General features: G+C 34.7%; 1 protein-coding gene across 1 annotated transcript; it reads right to left on the reverse strand.

Moving 5' to 3' along the window:
• Nucleotides 1-11,217: 11,217 nt before the first annotated feature.
• Nucleotides 11,218-12,978, reverse strand: gdf6b (growth differentiation factor 6b). Its single transcript, XM_016551762.1, has 2 exons — nt 12,618-12,978; nt 11,218-12,107 (listed from the first exon to the last, which is right to left on the reverse strand). Exons 1-2 carry the CDS (start codon nt 12,976-12,978, stop codon nt 11,218-11,220), a joined length of 1,251 nt encoding a protein of 416 aa, XP_016407248.1.
• Between the last annotated feature and the right edge of the window lie 604 nt (nt 12,979-13,582).

The raw sequence follows: 13,582 nt of genomic DNA on the forward strand, positions 1-13,582 counted from the left end.
ATTCACTTAATATGTAGTCCTTAAATTTACCATTTATATCTGTGGACAGGTTCAACAACATTTTGACCTGGTTTGCACAGCAATTCATAATAATACCTCTGTGTTACACAGCTCATAGAAAAACTGAAATAAATCACAAGGCAGTGTGTTAGCTGTGCCAAAATTGTTGTGCGGTTGGACTCCCTTCGGGTTTGGCCAAATTGCATTTGAAAATGTCTCTAGCTAAGGCCAAAGGATCTTATGTCAGTTGTACATGTTTTCCACTGTTTGTTAATCCCCCAGGGGACACAGAGGGGTGAAAATGAAATCAGCGTTCCAGGTTAAAGCAAATAATCAGCCTCCCTCAATGGAAATCCAGGGCAGGTTGATGTCATTTGTTTCTAAGGACTAATTGTGCCCAATCAAGCCTTAATGCCAATGAAGTGGATCAAATGATTGACAAGTTCTGTTCAGTGTTGACTTTGGACCAAAGGCAGGTCGTTAGATCATGAGTTTAACCCTTGTGTTGTGTTCAGAACCCTTTCACACTTACGAGGTTACAGAGCAAAAAAGGCCACAAAATTTCAGTCCAATGCGATAACATTAACTAGTATTTTCGGGAAAAATAAAAAATTTTCAGAGCAAAAAGGACCCGAACACCACATGAAGGTTAAGCTCAGGGAGGAAATAACACGCTGACGGTGTCAGCAGGCCAGGTGAGTGCATGGATTATGAAGTGCAGAAGAAGAATGTGATGTCAAAAGAAGAATTTTAAGGTATAAGTGAACGTTCATGTCAAGTTCGAGAATGTTTAATTTCCGTTTTGTGAAAACATAAAGAGACTAAATGATTGCTTATGCAGAGTGACCAAACTTGAAAATAATTTTTGTCATTTTCTCTGGAAAATAATTACAATATTTGGCCCTGGCAGCATGATGACATATGTTTTCTCAGCTTTAAGAAGCACTCAAATAACAGAGGTGAAAATAACATTAGGTAATCCTCCAGAGTGCCTGTTTTGTATTCAGGCCTCCTCAACCTAAATGGAGCTCCATTCTTTTTTTTTTTTTCATTGCAAAGTCATTTACTTCAGGTTTGAAGTAGTTCAGTGGTAAAGTTAGATTTAGCTACACCTCTTTGATGATGAAACTCACATCAGCAAATTTTAATATTCAGCTTTTGACTCTAAAGACAATCATCGCTTTGATGCGCGTCAAGCTTTTTTTCCTCTGTAAACCGACAATAGTTAATACCCACAGTGGGGACAAGGTGTTGAGAGAGCAGTGGCTAATGTTGAGTGATGGTGAGGTGGTGACATTGTATCCAACTTCCAGAGCCCCGTGTCGGTGTCTGCCACCTCATGGCACCACTTTAACCCCCAGAATTCCTTGCATTCCTCCAGTTGCAGGCCACAAGCTTCACTGTGGCCCATTTAAGATAACTGACGTTTTTTTTGCTACCATTAAGCACCACCAGGCAATTGACCCCCTGACCCTCTACAAGCGACCTGTTGGAGTGGCTTTCAAGTGTATACTTAAATCTTCATGGGAATGGCCTCCCTGATCCAGGATCAGGTCCCCCTGAGCAATCAACACCTAGAGGTTAGTTGGGTGAGCCTGAACCTTGTGGTCAGTCTAGCATGCTAAATAGTTTCTCTGGTCTTTGCTCTGGCTGTGTGCATGTGCATGCATGTCTGTGTCTGTTTAGGTATTATGTAATGTGCTTGCCTTTCAAGTTCATTTTGACATGATCATTTTGGAAGTGTTTTTATTTTGCTAAGGAATGTTTCTGATTGGCCTACACATTTAACCAACAATAATGTGGCATTGAAGAAAAATGGTTGAGGTGTATATTAGTGTTTTATTAGGGCTGTTTTCAGATCCAAGTGCAAGAAATTATCTTGATGGTTTGTCATCTTTTCCTGTGTGAGATGAGATCTTGTTTTATTGAAAAAAAATAAAGATTTTTAGCTGCTTTTTAAAATTGTCTGAATTTTTAGCCGTTCAGAAACTCCTGCCTCTTTTTTGGCTGTATTTCTGGCTTCAAATGTCACTCAAAAATGAAAATTTAGTCGTCATGTCATTCCAAATCTGTATGATTTTCTATTTTTTGTAATACTTAAATGGAGAAATTATGTACTATTCACTTTTCCATGCAGTTACAATGAGTAAATGGATACAAGCTTTTAAGCTAAAAAATAAAAAATAATCAGCATAAACTTATCATAAAACGTACGGTAGCTTTGTGTGGTAAATGGTCTGAAATTTCTCCACAGGACTGCTAACCACTGTGACTGTATTTTTGAGTCAGTCAGATGAACTGTGTGATTCATGAACAAATCACACGATTCATTGAAAAGATCTCAAAAGATTGATCCGTTAATAAATTAGACGGCTGCTAATCTCATGAATGTGCCAAGTCAAGATAGCTGGGTAAATGACTCTATTGTCTTCTTGCATTATTGACAAACTGTTTTCCTGTTTGACACTGTAAAGCCGCTTTGACACAACCAGTATTGTATAAAGCGCTATACAAATAAAGGTTACAAAAAAAAAAAAAAGATTTTCATGGCATAATGAGTTATTTCAGCCACATAAAAGCTTCAGAAGACTTGGAATATAGTGCAAAAGTCGTATGTACCACTTTTATAATTTTATGGTGCTTTTTTGTCATTTTGAGCTTGACAGTCCTATCTCTTATTTACTTTCAGAATATTAAAAAATAGTTGTGAGCATATCATATTTTCCTTTTTGGGTTAGTTATTTGACACTAATATGCATTGTGATGGAAAGGGATGCTAATGTGAAGAAACTACACAAGCGACATTTTCTCTAGTAACCTAGTAAAAAAGTAGCTGAAGCAACTATAAATAAATGTTACCCCAGAGTTCCCCGGGTATAGCTCAAGCTGGATTCTTAAATAAAACACTATTTTAGTCACACAATCAGTATGTGATCTAAAACAGAGGGTGGTACTGTATGTAAAATATCCCACAAGTTCAATACTTCAAGCTTTATCCGTTTAAAACAAGATTATTTTCTTTGCTTAGATGTTTTGTCCAAGATTTCTAAGTTCAAGATGTTAAAGTACTTTTTATCATATCCTTTTTGTACACTTCCTTACTAATGTCCTCCTGGAGGCAGTTTGCGAGCTGTAATTGGAAGCATGTTTTTCACGTGTTCTTGACCTATCAAGATTGTTGCTGAGATTGTTGAAATCTGCTCTTTATATTTTTTATCAGTGTATTTTTGTAGATAAGATGGCCAGAGATTCCCAGCCAGTATCAGAGAAGGCTGCTACCCATTAAGTTGATAAGTAACATGATTCATATTACTAAAGAGGCTTTATTGTATGATGGGGTTTCTATTTAGAAAAAGTGAACATGCTTTAAAAAAAATTAAGGCTCTGTCTCTTGTGGAAAAAAACAAACAAACAAAAACAAACTTGAAATTCCACACCTGGAATTAAGAAAGTGCCTGAGAAAGCAGGTTTTAGAGAAGAATTAGTCTGCCGTTACAGTATGTGGGCATGAGTGTGTCTGTGTATATGTATGTGTACATATGGATCTTTGTGTGTGTAGGTAAATCGAACTTCTTAAAACCCCTCCCCCTATTTAATTCAATGCAAAAACACTTCCTTTTCCACCCTGTTCATGTCATAACACATTTCCTTTTCCTCCTGGATTCAGACACTAGACTGGCCCAGCAGAACAAGACAGGTTTTGGGTTTCCTCCAGAGGACTGAGGGTTTCACAATCAATGAACACTTTGCTGATTTTTATTGACCATAAAGTTCCGTTTTACTTTTGTGGCATGTAATTCATGCTAACATCTTGAAGGTTTGTATGGTGATCAAAGGATATTATAATAGTGCCCACAGATGCTAATATAGCTTTTAGCGACTCTTTTGATAGCATTTTTAAAAAATGTCACTTTAGTATGCAAGAATTTCTTGGGTGACATGGCTATGTTTGGAAAAGTATACTAACATACTGTTATTTAGCAATATACAATACCGTTCAAAAGTGTGGGGTCGGTAATATTTTTTTATATGTTTTTGAAAGAATGTCATTTATTCTTAAATTTTCAGCAGCCACTATTCCAGTCTTCATTGTCACATGATCCTTTAGAAATCATTCCAGTGTGCTCATTTGGTGCTCAAGAAACATTTCTTATTATTATCAGTGTTGAAGTTTATTCAGTTGTGCTGGTTAATAGTTACGAAAACCATGATATATGTTTTTCTGGTTATTTTGAATAGAAAGTTAAAAACAGCATTCATTTGTATTACTTTTGTAATATTTTTAAATGTCTGTCACTAAATTACTGTCGCTTTTTTATCAATTTAATGCATTATAGTTGATTATAGTAATTATAGTTGAGATTCTTTTACAACAATTAATTATTTGGATTTTTTTTTTCTACACAGATTTAAATTACAGTGCTAAATTACAATTTCCAAGATTGTAAATGCAAGAGACATTGTATAATACCTAATATTTTACGTGCTATATATATATATATATATATATATATATATATATTTATTTTATTTTATTTTTTTTATTTAATTTTTTTTTTTGTTAATTAGGCTTTAGATAAAAATCCCATAGGATTTTTTAATTCTCCTCCTCATCCTTTTTTTCTTCACTTTTTCTTACAATATAAACTCAGAATTCTGAGGGGGGAAAAAAAATCTGAATTGTGAGATATAAACTCGAGGAAGTTGTGAGATATAAACTCGAGAAAGTTGTGAGATATAAACTTCTGAGTCTATCTCACAATTCTGATTTATTTTTTGTGAAATTACCTTTTTTTAAATTTTTTTTTTATCTTGTGGCAGAAACAAGCTTCCATACTTTTCAATTTGAATATATTTAAAATGTTAATTTATTCCTGTGATGGCAAAGCTGAATTTTCAGCAGCCATTACTCCAGTTTTCAGTGTCATATGATCCTTCAGAAATCATTCTAATATGCTGATTTGGTGCTCAAGAAACATTTCTGATTATTATCAATGTTAAAAACGGTTGTGCTGCTTAATATTTTTTGTGGAACCGTTTGTAGGCCAACTTGTGCTATATTACATCTGCTTGAAATTAAATGATAATTTTACGTAAGTCTTTGTATGTCCCATAACAAGCTAATAATAAGCGAATGTTGTTCAGTGACATTGCGATCAAGTGCTACAGGATCATCTGACAGCCTATTAACTTATCTTATGAATGTGCGTTGGGTTAACCGAGCTAATCCTTCACCAGTCATTTGTGTACAGAGGCTAAGTAGAGCAGATTAACCTATAGCCTTCCATTCTTTTAGTGTTGCCCGACTATCTAAACTCACCGTTCCACTTTCCTTTCTGATGTTGACTTTACAAAAGTCTTTTCTCAGCTCTCCATCCTTTGAGTTGACTTGTAGGTCGCTAGCGTTTGACTCTTTGACATAAGATGGCATCTCCTCAAACACACAAGACGAAGGACTGAATGAGTGCAAACAGTCTTGACAAACACAGCAGTCACAGTATCTGTGTCACTGGTTAAGCTAAGCTAATCAATAACACTGTGAGCTGCTATGACAGAATCAGATTTTTAGCTTTGAATCATGGATGAAATCTCAGGCACACTTTCATTTTTGTATTTCTGTGTATTGTTTCTAGCTAATTTTGGAACTTTAGAGCACTTTTATTGTTGGAAAGTCACTTAAAGCATCTGTTATGTTATAGTAGTTAACTATAACTTTTTTTTTTTACATACCAAGTGTATGTGAATCAGCTCTAAAATTGACAATCTCAGTTACACTTTCACATATTCAAACTTAAAGTGTTTTGATTGGTCACAAGATACACAAACTTATTCTGTTTGGTGTCATTGATATCAAGCCTAGTGTGTCACGTCTTAACATGGCAGTGTACATGAGTATTATTTATATTTTTGTTTTTTGTATGGAAAAGAACCAACCTGATCTTATTAGTATTGATAATGTAGTTATTTATACATAATTTTGTACATTTGGAATATATTGTACAATGTACTGTTTAAAAGTTTGGGGTTGGTAAGTTTTTTCCCCCTATGATTTTCAAAGAAGTATCTTGTGCTCACTAAGGCTGCATTTATTGGATCAAAAAAAAAAAAAAAGTACTATTGTACAATAGAACTAGTAGTATAAAATTTCTACTCCTTCTACATGATCCTTCAGAAATCATTCTAACATGCTGATTTGCTGCTGAAGAAACATTTCTTATTATTGTCAATGTTGAAAACAGTTGTGCTGCTTAATAGCAAACATGAAATATTTTTTCAGGATACACTGATGAATAGAGCAATGTTTATTTGAAATAGATATTTGAAATGATGTCTTTGATGTCAAGTATTAATTTCTTTTCTAAAACTTACAAATATTAGTGTACATGTATTGACCGCACCTAAAATGTAAAAGTATTTACGTTTTAGAAATGTACGTTTTAGAAAGGTACAAAATAAATATATATTTTTATTATAAATATCTTTTTGAGTTACATTATGCTATTATATAGATTTTTTTTTCCTGAAACGTGTTGAATGCAGCACCAGAAGTCACACAAAAAAGAATGAAACTGTTATTATGTTAAAAAAGGGGTAAATAATTGGGTAACACTAATAACTTTCATTTATAAATCATTAACAAACATTATGCTTAAAAGATCATTAGTTACTATATATTCACATAGCTAGAAATATTAATGTTAACTAATGAACTTACTAAACATTATCTAATGATTAACATAAGATTATTTAATGTAAATTAAAATGCTTACAAATGTCAGTAAACTTTCAGTTCATATGATCTTCATTTGTTGGTCTTTGTTGTGTAGACCTCTATTTACACATCTTAACAAATAATCTATTAATTATTTGTTCAAGTTTTTGCAGTACCCAATCTAAAGTGAAAACTATTCATCATTTGCAAATGTTAATAAATGTTTACTAATCATTAATACCTTTATGAGCAGTCATCTCAATGGCAAAAAGTGTCCCGAAAGACCTGAATCTACCCTATTCACACATCTTTACTAATCATTTATTAATCATTTGTTCATGTTTTTGCAGTAAACAAAGTGTAATATGCTCACATCCAAAAACTTTAGGCAGGTGCTCGATCACATGGAGCACTTCACTGTCAATAAACAAAAATTGGCACACTGCCAATACTGCTCTCAAAAACGAAGTTTATTAAAATCACAACGTTTCGACCCTAAGGTCTTCCTCAGGCCTTCGTTATTGACATGTTTTTGCAGTAGCCAATCTAAAGTGGAAAATATTCATCATTTGTAAATGTTTATCTACGATTGCTAATCATTTAGTGTCTTTATGGGCACTGGAATTTTAGCTAATGTAACAAGGTTTGTGTAAAGGGTGGCTGGTTACCCAGGTGAAAAAGAAATATATTTAAATTGTGCTTTTTCAGACATACTTACTATATTTAAATTATACTATACTAAGTGCATATTCAATGTATTATTTTGAAACAACTTTAAGTATATTGTGTATTTCAAGATATGTTTAAGTTGGATTTTAATCTATTTGTAATATATTTAATATATTGAAATTGTGTTAAAATGGAACCACTTTAAGTATATTTAGTGCAATTTAAGTGTAATTCTTAAAATATGTTATGTTCTTACACAAAGTAGACATAAAATATACTTTAAGTAATGGTAACATAAGTATGTTTTCTGTAAATACACTAGAAAGTCACTAATAGTATGCTTGTGTTTAGCATATTCCTTAAAAGTGAAACTAAAAATATATTTATTAACATAGTATTTCTACTATACTTTTTAGAAATATACTAATAGTGTGCTTGTGTTTAGCATATTCCTTAAAAGTGTAACTAAGCATATATTTATTACCAAAGTATTTCTAGTATACTTTTTATAAATACATTAAAAGTATGCTTCTGTTTAGCATATTTCTTAGAAGTATAACTAAGCATATATTTAATACAAAAGTATTTCTAGTATACTTTTTAGAAATATATTAAAATGCAATTCAGTATATTTTTATTGCACTTCAAATAAGCATGTTGGGAATACAAATGTATTATAAACATACTACTTGAATTTCAAGTATATTTTTAATACATTTAACACTACGTCTTTTTCACCTGGGTAAGTTTAGCTAAATGCTTGCTAAAGACAACGGATTGTAATTTTGGTGCAAAAAAAAAAGTTTTTATTGCCTCAACACTCACATTAGTATATTACAGGATATTGAATCATAAATAAACAGGGGAAAACAAATCATTTTTTAAAAGAAAATACTTGTTCATTTATCAAAACAATATAATATAAACAGATTGAACCGTGTTCCCTTATAATAATCAAATTGACCCTTGTACACTGTTGACCCTTTAACCAACCCTTAAACCTACCCATACCACCAAACCTGTCCCTAACCTTACCCGTATCACACCTCAATAGCAGCCAGTGTTGTGCATTAACACAACCTTTTAATCATTTTATAACATCTGTTAAAATCATTTGTAGATTTTCAATAAGTGCTTGATCATATGGAATTTAAAGTTTAATGACATTTGTAAGCATTTTAACTTACATGAAATTATGATTTGTTTGAACATTATCTAATGTTTAATAAGTTTATTAGCAAACATTAATAAGCACATTATCTCATGTTTCTAACTCTTTGAATGTATATTAACTAATGATCCATTAATCATCATATAATGTTTGTTAATGATTTATTAATGAAAGTTATTATAAAGTGTTACCCCTTCAGTTACTAATAAAATTGCACTATAGAAGAACAATAAGGGTTTGAAGCAACATGAAGGCGAGTAAAGAATGCCAGTGCTCATTTTGGGGTGAACTATCCCTTTACAACTGTAATAAAAAATGCTGATTGATGAATGGTAGAGAGTGACTTGATAATATTCACCGCTTCCATCACTGCTTCACAGCTTTCGGTCCATCCACAGATGTCCTTTAGAGACACATGACATTCCGGTCCATTGTTGTCCAGCAGCAACATGGCACTGCTCATTGCCTGTGTGTCTTATATCTTCATGTGTTTTACGGGCGAGAGAGGACTGACAATGTGTCAAAGAGACAGAGAACTGGTATAATAGCATCACGCACATTCCTTTCCCTTGTTCTGAAGCATTGATTGCTTCCTCTCTCTTTACTGGATGTGTTAAATGCGCACAGTGGCGAGAGACAAAAAGATGCTTGACCTTTGATCTCTGGGTAAAAGCAAGCCTAATCTTAAGTTAGCATCCTTGGTTTTGGTCATTGTCTTTTCCCAGACAGAGAATGAATGCAACTTTGGTACCGGGGTCAGAGCCGTTCAACTGTTTCTCCGTTTACCAATAGATGTGAGTTTGTGTGTGTGTACGTGTTCCTCTCTATTCACGCAGACACACAGGCCACCCAGGGAAGGTTGTGCTGAGTGTCTGTTGACCCCATTTTCACCTTTACTAAACACTGCAATTATCTCCCTTCAGCTCTGTACAGGGAAGGTACACAAATTACTTGGATCTTTGTATCTCAGGCTGGCATAAATGAAAGCAGGGTGAAGGGATATTTCTCTTGATATATAGATAGATAGTTCTTTTTTTTGACAGTATACATTGCTTTCATGGCATTTATATATATATATATATACACACACGTTTGTTTTTGTGAATTGTGGGGACATTCCATAGGTGTAATGGTTTTTATACTGTACACCAACCCTACACCTAAACCTACCCCTTACAGGAAACTTTGTGCATTTTTACTTTCTCAAAAAAACTCACTCTGTATGATTTATAAGCGTTTTGAAAAATGGGGACATGGGGTAATGTCCTCATAAGTCACCTTCTCCTTGTAATACCTATGTCATACGCTATTTTGTTTAGTTATCTGTAGGAGAATCATATTTGATACCAAAAAGAAAAAAAAAGAAAGAAAAAAAATCGTGATCAATTTATCCAGAATTGTGCAGCTCTACTCCTACAGTCTACCTGACGGTACCCATTCAGAATCTAAAAAACAACTTCAGGCAGCAGTGCAGCAGCGTCCATTATAAAACGCCAAATACACGCTGAAAAGATTAATTCTAGACCTGACACTAAGCAATCTCTGATGAAACCGGTCGGGTTTTCTCTGTAGCTGTTTTGAACTTAGGCTACTGTTTGAAGGCATTGGTTTACTGGATCCTTGGACTGAAAAGTTTACAGGAGTTTACCGGTTTAAAAAATCTGATCGCAAAAACATGCTTCTTTTCCTTTTTAAGGTATTGTTTTCATTATAATGTACTGATTCACAGTATCATCACACCAGTCTTCAGTGTCACATGATCCTTCAGAAATCATTCAAATATGTTGATTTGCTGCTCAAGAAACATTTATTATTATTATCAATGTTAAAAACAGTTGTGCTGCTTAATATTTTAGTGTAAATCATAACACATTTTTTCAGGATTTTTTAATGAATAGAAATTGTTTGAAATGATTTAAAATAGGAATCTTTTGTAACATTATAACTGTCGATTTTAATCAATTTAATGTGTCCTTGCTGAATAAAAGTAATAAATTCTTTTTAAAAAATCTTGCTGACCCCAACCTTTTGAACGTTAGTGTATACATTAAAATTATTTGTCCAATTATTAAATATTCATATTTTAAAAACATTCATTACTCTTTATTATTATGCATCTAATAGTAATTCAGTTCAGTACTTGTACAAGCAATAACAAAAAGGTAATATTCAAGAAGAAATATTTAACAAATATATTTAATTTTGTGGTATTTTATCGAAGGAATAATGTGGTTCGTACTTTTAATAAAATATTTACAAAACCTTTCATGATGCTAATCTCTCAATGGAAAACATTTACACAGTAACATAATTTGTACAATGAGGTAGATACAAAAACTAAAATAGCTTATTATATGTGTGAAACATTATTACTGAATAAATGATGGCACTTAGAGAAAATAACTTAGTGTAACTGAACATAAATTTAAATTTGTACCTGTACAATAAAAAAAATAATTTACATATCAGTTCATAAAATACAGCTATAAAGCAGGAATGTGTTGTAGGAATGAACCAGTGAAATGGAACTAAGAGTGATGTAACAATGTTTTTGTGCTTGATTCCAGTCCAAAATCGTATTTCCAGAAGTGATTTACAGTATAGCATTTCAGCTAAGGCTTCCACTAGTGTTCTGAAGGCAGATCAGGAAGTGAGACATTCACAATCACCTGCAGCCGCAGGACTCCACCACCATGTCCTCATACTGCATGTATACGACGTTATTTCCTGCGTCGATGTACAGGATGCTGATGGGACTGAGTTTGGATGGGACGCAACAGCTGGGCGGCATGTTTCTGGGGTTCATGGAGTTCATGAGAGTTTGTATGATGGCATGATTGGTTGGCTCCAGGTGAGACCGGAGGGGGAAGTCACACATGCCCTCACAGTGATAGGCCTCATAGTCTAAGGGAACAATGATCCAGTCGTCCCAACCCAACTCCCTGAAGTTCACATGCAAGGGTTTTTTGCTGCACCTAGATTTGGACTTTTTGCCGTGCCTCTTGCCATGGCGGCTGGGTAAAGTGGTCCGTCTTCTCCGTCGAGACTTTGAGTGAGGTCCTTTCTCCTTGCCAAAACTATCCAGACCCCACAGTTTAATCTTCTCCCTCTTTTCGTAGAAAAGGCTTTGTCTCTTTTTTGACCTTGTGAAAACAACCAATATGGCTTTCATTAGTTGCGGGCGGCCATGTCTGTGAAATCCAAGATATTGCAAGTCGATTTCCCTCTCAGGATTATCGAGCGTCGCCTTGAGCTCTAAACAGAAGCGCGTCCCATGGGAGTGCAGGTGACGTTCCTTAAAAATCTCCCATACGTCAAAAACCTCCCATTTTGGTTTATGCGCATCCTCCAGATCCAAGGTTTTGGAATCAAGGACGGCGTGCGACTGGCAGGAGAGCAACTGTATCTCCACTGGGCCCGTCTCAGACGCTCGGAAGCTTCCGGAGATCTTTGTGTATATCCTCAGTTCAGCACCCAAGAGCTCCACATTCTCAGAAAGAGTCGATACATCGAATAAGTATTTCTGTCTCCACAGTGGGGAGTTTGAAAGGTCATCTGGAACAAAGAGCACAAATGTTTAGTGACAGTGGCTGTATAGTATTTAGACAGTTTAGAGAAGCATATTAAACGTGAATGCAGAAGAAGAATGTTTCAATCAACTAAGATATCTTATTGAAATTTCTTTTCTTCATTCTTGATTGATTGCTTTATTTGTTTTTATTTTAGATTAAAAAGAATGAAAAGTTAAACAAATTAAAAAAACATTAATTCTAGACTGTTTCTTTCAATGTCTGGTATTGAAATTTGTTTACTCTTTCTTTCTGGACTTGCTTTTTTTATGATTTAATATTATTTAATTAGGATTGTTCCCAGTCCCTCTAGCGTTATGACACTTCACCCATTCATTCCTAAAATATTTTTGTCGTACATTGTCTAATAAGAAACAGTATTTTTCCATCTCAAACGCACCTGTACTGTAATTCTGACTCTAGTTGAAAAGGGAAACAATCTCGGAGCAAACAAAGAATGTTAAATCCGAAATTAAATAATAAAGAAATAACTAACCTTGACCATCGTCCACGAAACTCGTTATGGTGTTTGCTGCTTTTGACGAGCGGAAAAAAGTCGCGTTCAGTCCCAGTTTCTCAGCCGAGGAAAAGGTCTTGTAGATGGAGATCATGTAATCATGAGGTTCAATTGCATCCTTGATCGCCCGCTGTGACTGCACGTCTCCTGATAACGGTGATGCTGACAGAATACTTTTGCCGTATTTGGCTCTCCTGTGGCCATCAGCAGCAGGAACAGTCTTGGTCACTTTCATGCCTTTGGATGCGGTTGGAAACCGAGGATTTATTGAGTGAACACAAAGAAAATGCAAAAGTAACGTAAAAGTCAAAAATGCCCCAGACGCTCCATAAGCACACATTCTGTAAGTGCACAAGAAAAAAAGAAGGACCTGCTTGGGAAAAACACGAACATATCACGTGCGTGGGTGTGTGTGTGGAGGAGCCCAGACTGAAGCCTTGTCCAAATACCCACACTTGCGGTCTTTGCACTTGACCACTTGACTACTTATATGACGTATTTCCTGTATTTGGTCCAAGTGTTCAAGTGAGGATGAAGACCACAAGTGTGTGTCGAACTTTTCATTACCTGATGGGACACACTTGTAGTGTTGTAAAAAGTTAAGGGGACTGCGCTCTGGCGTTTTTAAGATCTGGGACAGTCTTGCGCATTTACTTCCTGTCGCGCGCACGCGCTCTCAAGTGGCCCAGACCGCAAGTGTGGGTATTTGGACAAGGGGTGAGAGCAGCTCCTCTGAAGAACAGCCTCCCTAAGTACCGTCATGACATTATTAGCTCAACTCAATCCAAACAACACGTTAAAGACATCTGCCTCCTACCCAGCTTTCAGGTGATGCTACTGTCCTCCATGTCTGCACACATTTTAATATGCGCGATTTTTACAGTAAAACATTTATAAGTAGTCATGTTTTATATTATAATGATTATTATACTGGTAAAAAATGT

Source organism: Sinocyclocheilus rhinocerous, unplaced genomic scaffold (assembly GCF_001515625.1).
Source record: "Sinocyclocheilus rhinocerous isolate Xijiao unplaced genomic scaffold, SAMN03320098_v1.1 scaffold314, whole genome shotgun sequence".
NCBI classification, from domain to species: Eukaryota; Metazoa; Chordata; class Actinopteri; order Cypriniformes; family Cyprinidae; genus Sinocyclocheilus; species Sinocyclocheilus rhinocerous.